The sequence below is a fragment of the Neolamprologus multifasciatus genome, chromosome 19 (genome assembly GCF_963576455.1).
Source record: "Neolamprologus multifasciatus chromosome 19, fNeoMul1.2, whole genome shotgun sequence".
In the NCBI taxonomy this organism is placed as follows: domain Eukaryota; kingdom Metazoa; phylum Chordata; class Actinopteri; order Cichliformes; family Cichlidae; genus Neolamprologus; species Neolamprologus multifasciatus.
Window position 1 is genome coordinate 7,902,867 of NC_140457.1, and position 14,287 is coordinate 7,917,153.

The following is a 14,287-nucleotide window of genomic DNA, read 5'->3' on the forward strand; positions in this document are numbered from 1 at the left end:
TTGTGAATTATATGCCTAATAGTACAATCCTTTTTACTTTAATGAAATCAATCACTAGAAATGCTATCATTCACTATAGCTAGAGCGCTGTTTCAATGATGCTGCAAAAACTGTTTCTGTGACATTCAGTATTGAAAGTCAGGACCATGGCACCTGATCAACTCGGTGAAAGATGTGAGGATTAAGCTATCAAACTCAAATCAAATTCCTTAAGTCAAAAGAAGTAAGAATGATATTATACATTATACAAACGCCTAATCTGTATTTTTTATTTTCTTCTTTGGTATTTTTCAAAATAATATTTAAAATATTCTATGCATTTTCATATATTTTCCACATTTATATGTAATTAATTAATTAGTAGGATTATTTTCTTTTCTCACGTTATGTCCCACTGCACTGTTACAGGAAACTAAGAGCAGCTTTTGCTTTGAAACCGCCCTCCTATATGGATTGGGCCTCCGGTTCCCCACGCCCTATGGGCCGCGGAGCAGATCATATAAAGAGGTTACATCCAGCTGTAGCAGCGGACACCCAGAGGGCACCCTGAAGAAGACCGCAGGAAACAGACATGGCTTCATTAATGTGGGGACTGGTCTGCGTTATCGGCGTTGTCCTGGCACCGGGATCTTTAGGCACTTTCTCACAGCCCCGGTCGCACATTACGCCCCCAATTCCACGAGTGTCCCCGCAGGTCCCCACGAAGTTCTATGGGCGCCTCGACGATAACAGATCTACTGACCAAACCTCCGACGAAGCACTAAATGACGAAAAATTTCACCAGCTCCAGGCGGATGATTTTACCGTCCGAGGAGTCCAGGAGCAGCGGAAGGCGCGAGCAGGTACCAACAACTACCTGACAGGAAGGACGTGATATCCATCCACCTGCCGTGGACGCAGTGTGCAATGGTCCTTTGCTCTCACTTTTTATATATTTCTTTATAATATAAATTCACAATAACAGTAGATAATTTATTAACTTAGTTGTAACTGATTACTTTTTGAAACTTAATGGTTTCTTTATTCTACTTTTTATGTAGGTGACTTTTGAAACTAAAGTGAATTTAAATAGTGCTTAAAATATATGTCCAAAAAACGTTTTTAAAGCAAGCAATCTTTTTGTTACTACTAACAATCTGTTGTTTGTCTAATTATCTAGACAAACTAACAGTTTCTTTGCTTATCCATTATATTTTGATAATAATAAATAATTTTACGTTCAAGAAACGACTTTGTTTTGTTTATCTTTTATGTTTAACAACTTTTTTCTGTACAGTTTAACAGTGTATCGGTTAACACCAGTGTTGGTCAAGTTACTTGAAAAAAGTAATCAGTAACTAATTACCGATTACTTCCCAAAAAAAGTAATCCCGTTACTTTACTGATTACTTATTTTCAAAAGTAATGAATTACTTAGTTACTTTGTAAAAACACGATTTACAACCTGAATAGGTGATAAAGCGATAGATCTGTCAGCCCAATTCTACTTTTTCTGCATAATCCATCATACAAAATGTAATCAAATGGAAAAGTCTTTTTTTTAAACTTGTTTTATTACTTTTAATCTTTTAACTTTATGCATCAAGCAAAAATTAAATTATATGCAGCATTCTCTGACTGGAAGAAATTTGTTTAACATTTAAACCTATTTTCTGCACATTCCAGCACATAAAATAAAATATTTTTTTGTGTTTACACTCACTCTTTCAAATAGATGCAAGTAAAACACAGCAGAAAATAAATAAAGTCAAAGACTAGTGGTCCTGTTGCTCTATTTTCACCTGTAAAGCAGGAGCAGGGTAGGCGGAGGTTTACCCTGGTGCAGGTGTGCCACAGCGGTCAGTGGAAGAATCTGTGAGTTTCTCTGTGAGTTTCCCATTAAGTCGTTGTGCACTCGGAGCTTGTTTACGTTTTTTTTCGGTGTAAAAATAAGTTTTCTTCCCACGCACAGCGGACACTAATGTTTTTGTCACTTTTTATGGAATCAAACTTAAAGTAAGGTCAGTACTTCCACGCTTTAAACGCTGCACACTCACACTCTCTCCGCACTTGATATATTATCCATTGTTGATCTGCACACAGCTGTTGTCAGAAGTCGCACTCATTTACGTCACTGTCATGAGACATTCTCGCAAAAAATCACGGTTTTAGTAACGCAGTAACGCAGCGTTCCTACAGGAAGGTAACGGTAATCTAATTACCGTTTTTGCAGTAGTAATCCCTTACTTGTTACTTGAAAAAAGTAATCAGATTACGGTAACGCGTTACTACTTGTAACGCGTTACTTGTAACAGTAACGCGTTGCCCATCTCTGGTTAACACGCCTTTCTTCTATTAAATAGTAATCTACTGTTTAACTCGTTTGTAACTAGTTTGTAACTGTCTACCTTCCCCGCCATACCTTTTTTTTCTACTCACAATTTAGCTTCAGTCGTAGTTTCAGTTAGCTGCACTTTCAGTTAGCTCCAGCATGTTTAGTCACTCGCTTATTTTTAATACATACTATTAGCTAACGGTTTAATCTCTTTGGCATATATTTACTGAGTTGTTTTAACGAATTAATCATCACTTATCTATTCTACTAATTTATAATTCTGCTTATCCCTTCAGTTACTGGTTAACCGCTCAGACTTGCTCAGATTCATTACCTACTTAAATTGTACGTTTCTAGAATCATTTATAGAAAAAGGTCATCGAAAATTATTTTTAGCATGACTGGTGTTTCGTTGCTTTCTTTTCTTTTCTTTTTGCACTAAATTAAAGCAGCCAGAGCTTTAATTCTTTTCCCTCTTAACTTTTCTTTGTTGCTTGGCAAAGATGCTGGCACGTATTCCACATCTCAGCCACTACAAAAAAGTCCAAAGCTGCTTTCACCGCTGCAAGACAAAGCTGCACCGCTTGGATCCTGGAAGCCTGCTGGAGACTCCAGAGGATCCATCAGAACTAATGCAGGTACTAAACTGAAACATTAATAAATCTGTTTTCTCTTTAATTTCTGGAATATGAGTTTTGATTTGTGACTTCTCTTTTTGCAGTAACTGTTGCAGTGCTTGTCTTAAGATAAACTGATTTTCATTAAAAACCACAAAAAACACATCTTTTTTTCTTAAAGCAACAAGAACCAACTGCAGAAATCGACCAATAGATCTGGTTTTCATCATTGACAGCTCCCGCAGTGTACGTCCTGCTGAGTTTGAAAAAGCCAAGGAGTTCCTGGTGGACATGGTGGACAGTTTGGCCATTGCCTCTGATGCCACTCGAGTAGGCCTCGTCAATTATGCCAGCACCGTGCAAATCGAGTTTCTGCTGAACACATATTCTGAAAAGTCTCATGTGAAGCAGGCACTGGCCCGTGTTGAGCCCCTTGCCTCAGGCACCATGACAGGGATGGCCATTAAGACGGCCATGGACAAAGCTTTCACCATAGAGGCAGGAGCCCGAGCTGGCTCCGCAAGCATCGCCAAGGTGGCCATCATAGTGACAGATGGGAGGCCCCAGGACAAGGTGGAGGAAGTGTCAGCATCAGCACGAGCAGCAGGAATCAAGATCTACGCTGTGGGAGTAGACAGAGCTGATGTGGCGTCTCTCCGACTTATGGCCAGCCAACCTTATGATGACCATGTCTTCTATGTGGAGACTTATGGTGTCATAGAGAAGCTCACTTCAAAATTTAGGGAAACTTTGTGTGGTAAGGAAGAAGATGATGATGATGGGAGTGAGGATAAACGTGTAGATCCTGGAAGTGATGATTACAGCCTAGATAGCAGGAAGGAGGGTAACAGAATAAATGAGCATGATGATAAAGGAAACAACGGTACGTCAGAGCCATCCTTCTTTTATTCAGCTGTGATTGTATGGGCAGCACCATAGAGGGAATCTCCATTCTAAAGTTACAGTCCTCTTCTTTAGAACAAGGACAAGGTAACTAGTGATTTACCTCCAAAAAGGGGATCATTAACTATAGCCATTCGGATGGAGAGAAAGTAAGAATGGTGTTGATGTTGCCGGAATTAAACATGCACAAGTTATACTAACCAACTTAAAAGAGAAGACCAACCTCCTGTCACTGGTTGATCTGCTGACTTGGAGGAAACTCGAAGTATTTTGATACCTTAAAATGGTTGAAACCTGATATGATGCTGTCTTTATTTTCACAGAGAGCGTGCTCCGCTTCACGTGCCGCATTGCAGTTTGCGCCTCATGACATGTGCCTTGCTTAGTTACCTGCAGGCCTGCTCAGGTGCTCTCCAATTATGGCCTTCGCAGTCTCTCACATGAAATGAATAGCCATGTATCATAAAAAGTAAAATAATTATTTTATTTGAGTAAAATCATTTTAAGTGGAAATTTCAAGATTTTTCAGTTAAAAAAACAGTTGATATAAAAACACCAGGCTTAGTTTCTCCTTCCAAATTGTGGTTCCACACAAACTAACAAAGTCTGTTTCTTATGCTAGCCATGCACCATTATACATTATGTCAAACTTTGCATATTAAAAGCATGTTAAAAGCCTTGCAAAGCACAACGTTTGGTCCTAAAGAATAACTTGAACATGAAGATTGACTTCAACAGATCTCTGTGTTTCGCTGCAACTTATCCATTCATGGCAGTGATGTAACCTCCAATAGGATTTGTGTTTGGATTTTATCTGTTTGACTTGTACTGCATGGAATTGTCTTTTTCTTAAGTTCTGGAAACTTAAATTTAAAAACACCTCTTTCTTCACAAATAACTCTTTGCTATAACATCACTGTAGCTGAAGCACAGAGATTAATCTAATTTGCATGATGTGGATTGCTAGAAGCATACTTGCAGCGTACTAACATAGATGCACAACACAAAATAATTGATTTCAATGAATCACTAGACCTAAGCCAATCAGACACTGGAGTGTTTCTTTTCAGGTTTGGAGCCATGTGCTCAGGGACACAACTGCCAGCATATTTGTGTCAACAGCGGCGACTCTTACAACTGTAAGTGTCGCCCGGGCTACATCCTTAACCTGGACAAGAAAACATGCTCACGTAAGAGTCTTTGTTTTTCTTCACATTTATATCCATTGTTTAACCTTTTTTCTTTTTTTACCATCCCCCAACAGAAACATGCATTGGTGTCCTGGATGTTTGATCTGTTTTCTTATAATCCACTGGGGAAAGATTTAAAAAAAGGCATTTTTTGTAAACTTTCAAGGGCATTATAACCATGTGGTATGGGTAACTAACTGGTCAAACCACGTTACAGTATATGAAAGATATAATTTTTTACCTATATTCGTTCCTATTTTTCTATATTTACCTGGCTCATTGTCTAGCTGTAGTTTCTTTGTATAGCCTTTAAATATAGTCACAATAAATCCAACTGCCTCAAATATGAGGATATTTGAAGAACATACCAAACAAAAGCCATCTGCAGTGACAATGTGAATTATACCTTATATACTTTAAGTATATACTTATATATATATATACTTTATCTGCCTCACTTTCATATTCTTCCTGTGCATGAACAGAGGCATTGGGAGTATATATAAACTCATATTTACTAAACTTGAGAGAGGAACATCCATGACTATTGTGCTGGCTCATACTTGGATCATCCACTGATCCGGAGACTCTCTTTGATCCAGGCCCATCTGGGTGCTCACATTACAAGGAATTTGGAAAAAAGTTCCTATAAAATAAGATGATTCTAAGGGGGGTAGGTTGAAACTTTATTTCAGATTTGATTTCTTTTATATTGAATGATATTAATACTGAAAATTGCAGAGAAGGAAGTGCAGGAAGCATTTGTGTTGTGCTAACAGTCATTAAGAATGGATCATTTTAAGGAACTGTTAATTTTATCCAAGTCAAGAGGTCGGTTTTAGAGCCCTGTTACTGACAAAGTAGATGGATTTATATGATTTATTGCATTAATTGAGCATGATTGTGGAAAATTGCAAATACTTTTTGAAAACATCTCGAGCTGTTCATCTGTTTTGTAAATGGATGGTTCATTAAAGCTGATCCGTCCCAGGTATACTTCCCAGGTTAAAGCCCACCCATCTACACTAAGGCGGATAAGTAGCAAGCAAAATGGATAGATGTATGAAATAATTTTTTTTAACCATATGAAATTTGGATTTTGGCTGTATGCGTCCCATCTACCACAGTAGTAGACACAACTAAACCTTATATTTTTAAACTGTAATCTGGATAAGAAAGGAAAACTTATTTCAAAATGTCACATGTTGTGAAACTCCTTTTGAACATTAGCTGGTTTGGACACTTTGTTCTGAAGACACACACACAGCATACCAACTCTTGTTACTAATGTTTTGGGTTGCTCTAAATAGATTAGGACAAACACTATTCAGCACAAATTAAATAAGCAGGGCATGGTGAAAGCCTGCATTAATGAGCGGCACAAACTCTAATGGGTGCAGAAAAGCCTTCTTAACTGTTATTTGTAAGCTGAAAACTCTTTCACTCAAACGTGAATGCGTGTTTCTTTCCAGGTTCAGATCCATGTGCCCGGGGAAATGACTGCCAACACATTTGTATCAACAGTGATGACTCGTACACCTGCAAGTGTCGAGTTGGATATGTACTGAATGCGGACCAGAAAACATGCTCACGTAAGTATATGATTTTTTTATCATTTGATTTGCTTTTGAGAATTCATATTTGTTAATAATGTTGTTAATTGTGCTGAGTTTGATTTTTGGGTTTGGACATTAAAAGAACTCACCTTAACCTTTTGACACATTGGTCTGGAAGTAAGTAAAATCTATCCCGACCTTCAGACTTTGGCCTGTCAGGTGAATATTAGAAACCAGTACTAAGAAGAAGCACACATAAGAACTGATGTTTCCTCTCATTTGATTGAGATCTGTGGTCAAACAGTTTAAGGGAGACTTCAAGCTAAGGCATCGAGCACATGACAGTGCCTGTAATAAGCGCCACAACAGGTTCAGGAACTGCTGCTGTCTAGAGACATTCGTTTCACAAATAGAGATCCTTACCTTGGTATGTATCAAGATGGGTTAATGTTGAATGCAGACCAGAAAACATGCAGATGCATGCCAGGGGTGAAATTTCCAGGGGGGTTAGGTGGGTTATGACCCCCCCCCCCCCCCAATAATCAGACCCAACCAATATAACCCCCCCAATAAAATTATGAATTATCTTGCATAAATATGCTGTTTGATTTTCTTTAGTAATTTCAGGTATTAGCAGCAAAACAGTTGCATGTTTAATCATCTGGGAATTTACCCAGATTTATTTATTTATTTAGACAGAGATCTTGCCCCCCCCCCCCCCCCCCCAAAGTTACGAGAAGATGTAAGCGCATGAATTTAATCGCAATCCTCCATATGCACATCGCTCAGTTTATGTAGGGAAGGCCAGATGAGGAAATTAAGCTGGGAGTGCCAGCTTAATTTAACATTTATTTATAAAATACTGACCCATAATAACGTTCAGAGGCTAAAGATACAAGCAACTGTACACGTGACTCTTTTCAGATTTGTGATATGTGACCAGAATCATGAGTGCAAACATATTTGTGCCAGTGATAATGATCCATACCTCTGCACATGTCATGAGGAATATATGTTAAATTCAGATCAACAAAGCATGTTTACATAAGAATAAATTTTATATAATGGGCCTTTGTGATCAGCGTGCTTTTCTAAAGCTTTATAGAAACCCACAGACACCAAACAAAGGCAGGTTATTATTATAATACATACACAAACGACGTTTAACTGCTGATCATGTCCATGTTCAATAGTAATATTCATTTGGCAACTTTGTGGATTTTTTTTCACTTTGTATTCATTTTTTCCCCTTGTTTTGTGCTGCTTTGCTAGGTTACAAGACTATCATTGCCTGGGTTAACAGCACCTTTTGATATATATGCTGTATGCTATAAAACAAAACATCTTGTGTATGTCTTTAAAAGGACATAAAATGTAAGAAATTTTAGTTTTTCATGCTCCCAGAACAAGGATGAGGTTGTTTGTTGTTATTATTTTTAATGGCAGCAAGTTTGGTAGACAGGAACTGACAGACCAAAGGGTAAAATATTTTTAACTCACTTTGGCAAGGACTGCATAAAGCTAATATTCTCATGTATTGTTTACTGAGCTATAATAATTAAAAAACTATTCTGTTTTGGTCTTTTAACATTAACTCTAAAAGGCAAAATTGCCAGTCACCAAAAGGCCAAAGCTTAGCTCTGATTATATAAAACATCACATCACGTGTGGTCTCTTTTCAGGTTCTGATCCATGTGCCCACGGTCATGATTGCCAGCACACTTGTGTTAACAGTGATGACTCATACATCTGCAAATGTCGAGTGGGATATGTATTGAATCCAGATAAGAAAACATGCTCACGTGAGAACCTGGATCCTTACAATTCAGATGTGTCTTGGTTTTGCTTCAGAGTCTGCTTTGTTGAACTCTGTGACTGAACCAGGTAGATGTTAAAGTTTTTTTCTTCCAGGTTCAGATACATGTCCCCAGGGACATGACTGCCAGCACATTTGTTTCAGCACTGGTGATTCATACATGTGCAAATGTAAAATGGGATACATATTGAATCCAGACCAGAAAACATGCTCACGTAAGAAACTTAAATCTCAATATGTTTGTTTTTCATAAACTAAAGGAGAGTTTTTAACAATAAAAGTGGATTGGATCGTGTCGTCAGTATAAGTCAGTCAGATGTGGAGCTGTTTCTTTACAGGGTTGGATTTATGTGCAAAAGGACATGATTGCCAGCACATTTGTGTCCATAGTGACTATTCGTATCTCTGTGAATGTCACGTGGGATATGTTTTGAATGCAGACCAGAAAACATGCTCACGTAAGACTTTTCAGTATGTCTGTTTGGCATCTGTGGTGTGATCCAGCATTTCAAAGCATGCCCACAAAACTCCTGTACTTCACCAGAGTGTAGTTTTTCATCTTTAGTGTAGCAAAACTCATCCCTTGTAAACATGGTCTATTGTTCTGATCTGAAATTATTTCTATTCTTTCAGTGAAAGATTTAAGAGATTTGAGTTACACAGCTCTCTGCGCTTCCCTGACTGAACACCATCAGTTAGAAGTGAAAAAATGTGTATTCCTGATCAGTTGCAAGTGATTGTCAGTCACTGTGAAACTGATTGCTACATGCCACTCGCTAGAGATAACTGTATCGTGTGAGGAGTTGGTGAGGGGTTTCTGAAGGTTGCTGGTAGTCTCTAGTATTAAATAGGCTGCAAAGAGTTATTATTATTATTATTATTATTATTATTATATGGTGCTGTACCAAAAACCTCTTAGTGATTGCCCTAGTTGCTTACAAGTTGCCATGACCACCAGTAGACTTGAGGTGACTCCTGTTGTGATTTGATGCTGTATAAATAAAATTGAATTGAATTGACTTGTCTGCAAATAACCTTAAACTGCTTACCAAGAGATAGAGTTGTGTGATTTGATGCAAACTTGAAATAAAGTAAAATTTTAACATTTTCTAATTTCACTGCAATTTGGAGAGTAAACAGGGAGTGTTTGCAGACAGGTCAAAATCTTTCATACAGACTGTGGGCAACCATGGCAGAATCACAACGAGGTTTTTGGTGCAGCACAATCTTTTTTTCTTATTTCATCTGGCAACAGTCAGGAAATATTCGCCAATTGGCCGGATAACACACATTTTTCCATAGTAACTGGTGGTTGGCAGTGGGCTACTGACTGGTAACTAGGCCTTTGTGATTGAGGCCTAACCAAGTATTCTTTATACAGACAACTGATTATTTGTTTTATCATGAGGTGCTGAGGCGGTGAGTGTTTCTTTTCAGGTTCCAGTTCAGATGCGTGCGCCCAGGGACATGACTGCCAGCACATATGTGTTAATAGTGGGAATTCATACATCTGCAAATGTCGAGTTGGATATGTGCTGAACGTGGATCAGAAAACTTGCTCACGTAAGAAAGATTTGTTTTTAAATTTCTTAGAATATTTTGTTATGCCATAAAGATTCAAGAAATTGTGGAGCAAATGTATTATAGTCTAAGGAGCTTGGAAAGAAAGGTACAAAACAAAAGCATTATACATGATATATAATGCTAGAAAAATGATTCAGAGGGACCTAATGTTAATGTGTCATCAAAAAGTTCTGTGACACCTCTCATAAAAAGCTCATAAGAATGTACATTTGTACAGTTTCTGCTTTAAGGTAATCTTATTGTGCACCTCAGGTCTGCCTCCAGCCCATCTGTGACATATGTTAGGTTTCAAGCCAACCAAGAGGCTGTAAGGGCCTTCACTAGTATCACCTCTTGGTTGGATGGTGCCTGTAAAACACACCTAGAAGCAGCATGAGATGCTTTAACTCGAATAACATTGTAAGGAAGTGGACAAATTTGCAGAGAACTAATTTGGCAGAATTGTTTGGTGAGCAAGAATTGGCTCCTTCTTCTTAATCCAATGTGCATGGGTACATGCTGGCACAATGGCAGGCATTGTGAATGTCCCTGTGAATGCCAGAAAAATAACAAAAGTCCTTATGGTTGTACTATTAACCTGAAGCCTGTAGGTTTAGAAACTGCAGACCCTCCGCTGTTGTTAATAAGAGATGGGTTTTAGAGGTGCCAGCTCTTATCAACAGTAATGATTCCCAAAATGAAAGTCTGGTCAGTTTAACAAAGAATTGGATGTTTGCTCTCTGTGCATACTTGAGGTTCGTTTTGAAAGTGCAAATTCAATCTGGCATGTCGTCAGAACGGGAGTGACCGAAACTTAACAGTGGCATTTGACAAGAGGTGCATAAGAAGATAATCTTCAGGGGAGGTCAGCCAAATTTAAATGGATTTCTCTCCAACTGAGTGGGAGTGGATAACTTTTTAAGCCATGCCTCGTATTATGAGAATGAGAACAAAGCTGCGGTTGACAGAATAACCAAGTCAATTAATATTGTTGCAGGTTCAGATGCTTGCGCTCAGGGACATGACTGCCAGCATATTTGTATCAACAACGGTGTTTCTTACACATGCAAGTGTCGAGAAGGATATGTGTTGAATACAGACCAGAAAACATGTTCCCGTAAGAATTTTACATTTTTGTCAACATAAATCTTCAAGCCTAGGTTTTCTGTAATGTGCAACTGATATGGTGGATATGCAATATTGTTTTACTAAGAGATGTGGCACATTGTTTCGGTAAGCCCTCAAAGGTGAGATGCCAGTATTATATTTGTATTTACAGTCATATTCTCTGACAGTGTCTATAGGCTTCACTATTTTCCTAAATGGAATTTGTATGTAAAAATCTGGATGAGCTCAAACATTTATACCTATTATGTGATCCCTGGTGTCTGAGTGATTGGAAATCCCACAGGTTCTACCACATCTATCTGAGCACCCACTTTACCTGAGGGTAGAGTGGACATTGCTATTTAACATAAGCATTGCCATGAATGATATTTGTTATATGCCTTATGGATAATTTAGCTAATGCAGTGGCAACATAGACATCCTTGCTTCCATCTGACCAACAGTTAATTCTGGTCATTGATGCTGTTCATGTTTGTTGGTCATAGCGGTAGCCTAGTGGTGTTTGATAGGCTTACCTCTGGCAAATTGGAGTCATAGAACTGAACATGTTGACTGTATTTGTTCTGTTGGTGCCTTTTGGAACATTTTAATTGAATTAACCTACAAAGGATATAACTTACTTTGTGATGCAGACCAAACGAATAAAGAAAAATCTGAAATGTACAGACCTGTACAGTTTATGGATGTAGACTACTAACCAAGCTTAATGGCATTAGCCAATAACTCAGCCCTCCATCTTTATTTGTCAAAAAACAAAAAACTCAACCCCCTAAGCAAACAAACAATCAAACATCAGCAGCCAAAACCCATGGGTAACAGCACATGTCATGCCATCCTTTATATACAGTCTATAATAAATTCCATTGTATCTGCATGGGAACATGGTCAAGCCTATAATACTGAATCTTCCCATTTAAGTTTACTTTTTTTTGCAATGATATCTATGTATTAATGTTTTGTGTTTTTCATTTTGCATCCTTCATTTTGTGGAAAAGTCTACAGCTGACTGTTAACGAAGATCAGTGGCAAGCACTACATGTGCTGGTCCAGCAAAGATTATGACATGAGATGCTGGAACTGGAGTGGAAATTTTGTGATGGAGAACTCTGGCCCAACTAAAGAAAAATCTTTGCCTGGAGTTATTACCTGTTATTACTGTTTCTTGTTTTTTGTTTTTTTCATTGCTATTTGTAGTACATATATGTTGTACATGTGAATAGTATTTCTTTAAGCATTGATTATATGTCATGAAATCCATGTTTATGATCTGATCTCCCTCACAAAGGACAAATCATGTTGGTTCTTCTGATGCATATCATCTTATCAATAACCACCAACTCTTTTTATTAAAAATAACATCTAAGATTCATAAGATTTATTAATCTTTAAAACCGTTTACTCTTTGAGCACTGATTCTTTGAAAGGCTTAAAACATGTTGGTTGCTGCTGTTGATCCTTAAACAAGTGGAGAGCTGAGAAGACATGAAAAAAAAACACCTGTGATATCATTTGACTGTCTCAATAATTTTATTTTACTCTTTCAGAGGAAATGAGAAGTGAAATAACCGAGGATGCCTGCATGTGTGAAGCTCAGATTGTGTTCCAGAAAAAAGTACAGTCAACCATTCAGGAGCTGAGCAGAAAGCATATCCTTTTTCTTAAAAATGTGATAACTGCATGAAAGAAATATCTGTTTTTACTTTGTGTCTCAGCTCAAGCCAAACTATCTTAGCAACTGAAAAAACTGGGCAGGGGCATTAAATATCCTGATATATTTTTTTTATAGAAATACTTCATTTTAAATCAAAATTTCATTGTTTCAGTAACACAAATGAATACATTTTAAAAAAGCATTTATATATTTCACACACCTGTCCCATATCCTTGTTCCACTAACTGGTGATTAGTACCATATCTTGATGTTCTTCTAGAAATGATAAAAAACAGTACCATCAGTTCTACTCAAAAGTTCTACTCAAAGACACAAGACACAAGGATCTCCCAGTGTTGGAGGCTAATGTTGCTCCCATGAGTATTCAAATCTCGAACAAGATTTGTTGTTAATTCATAAAAACAGGATCAACTTTGTCTTCTTATGTAAACGGATTATGTTTCCATGCAAAAGAGCCCACTCAGTCACTTCAAGGTTAAGTCAAAACTTGCTTTTTCTTTGACTCTGTGTCTCACTCGATGAACTCTCAGACAAAGTGAATCAGATTGAAAGCCACCAGCAATAGTAAGAGCATCAATACCATCAGAGGACAAGTGCAGGGCATGCATTAGATCCAGCTTCACAACCCATGGGAGTCAACCTGTAAACATCTGTAAAGTGGAATGTTAACATTTCAGTGAAATTGGGCGTGGTTTTGATTTTTGTCATATTAAATATGATTATTTTTTTTAATTTGCTGCCCAATCTGTTTTTACTTCTTGCTGTAAAGTCAGGTAAAACTGGTGTACATGTTTACATATACCTGGGTTCCTATTGAAATATGGATGACAACTTATTTATCAACATGTAGTCAACTAAACATCTCTGCTTCTATAATTGTTGTGTATTGAGTAGACAGCCTATTGCTTTCCTATTGTGCATACGCTACTTTGAGAGCTTTTCTATGTCCGTGCAGTGTAGCTCTTGGCAGAACACTAAGCCTCCATAGCAGAAAAATATAAGCTAATCTCTTATGTAACAAGAGTTTTATAGTTGTCCGTCAGATTGCAGCATTCTAAAAAAGACCAAAAATGAAGGCTGATTCAACAGGCTTATGGCATGTTACATCACAACGATTTATTATACCCCTCCCTTTGATAACTGGATTGTTTGATAACCTTTTTATTATGATTATAATTATTGTTTTGCTTGCACAAATGTGATTAGTAATTACTATTTTGTTTGAAGGAGATGGAAAGTAGTTCAAAGAGTTTAAGTATTACCAGTTCTTCCAGTACTTTGCACACTTGGCCATGAAAGTCTGTTTTCGTGAAAAGTTTTACAAACCTGACTTACTCTACATACATGTGCTGTTTAAATAGACGACCAAATGCATGACATAATGTATATTCGTACTTAACTGTCTGTATATTGATTTTGTAAAGGGTATTTAGTGGCAAATGAAAAATAAATTTTCTGAAACAAAGGATTTAAAATTTCTTATATTGTGTTATTTACAAATTTATCATTCACTTTATTATCAGATTAT

The 14,287-nt window shown here is 37.4% G+C and overlaps 2 protein-coding genes across 8 annotated transcripts in view; one reads left to right on the forward strand and one right to left on the reverse strand.

Annotated features, from left to right (window-relative positions):
• LOC146495880 (uncharacterized) overlaps positions 1–14,287 on the reverse strand; it is a 188,366-nt gene that overhangs the window by 4,559 nt on the left and 169,520 nt on the right. The window lies entirely within an intron of this gene.
• LOC146495881 (uncharacterized) lies at positions 495–14,224 on the forward strand. Of its 7 annotated transcripts, none has more exons than XM_085143928.1 (12): positions 496–842; positions 2,818–2,952; positions 3,113–3,814; positions 4,905–5,024; positions 6,497–6,616; positions 8,263–8,382; positions 8,492–8,611; positions 8,735–8,854; positions 9,834–9,959; positions 10,957–11,076; positions 12,632–12,732; positions 13,274–14,224. In XM_085143928.1, exons 1-12 carry the CDS (start codon positions 572–574, stop codon positions 13,322–13,324), a joined length of 2,106 nt encoding a protein of 701 aa, XP_085000054.1. In that variant the 5' UTR covers positions 496–571; the 3' UTR covers positions 13,325–14,224. The 7 variants fall into 7 exon arrangements, with proteins under 7 accessions (XP_085000058.1, XP_085000054.1, XP_085000055.1 ...); XM_085143931.1 differs by having other exon boundaries at positions 497–842; positions 3,113–3,688; XM_085143932.1 differs by lacking the exon at positions 9,834–9,959 and having other exon boundaries at positions 495–842.

Excerpts from the sequence above, each read along its gene's own strand:
- LOC146495881 (XM_085143928.1), top strand. The coding sequence starts at position 572 with ATGGCTTCATTAATGTGGGGACTGGTCTGCGTTATCGGCGTTGTCCTG. Across the intron at positions 8,612-8,734 it reads AGACCAGAAAACATGCTCAC|GGTTGGATTTATGTGCAAAA; the intron begins GTAAGAAACTTA and ends GTTTCTTTACAG. Across the intron at positions 9,960-10,956 it reads GGATCAGAAAACTTGCTCAC|GTTCAGATGCTTGCGCTCAG; the intron begins GTAAGAAAGATT and ends ATATTGTTGCAG.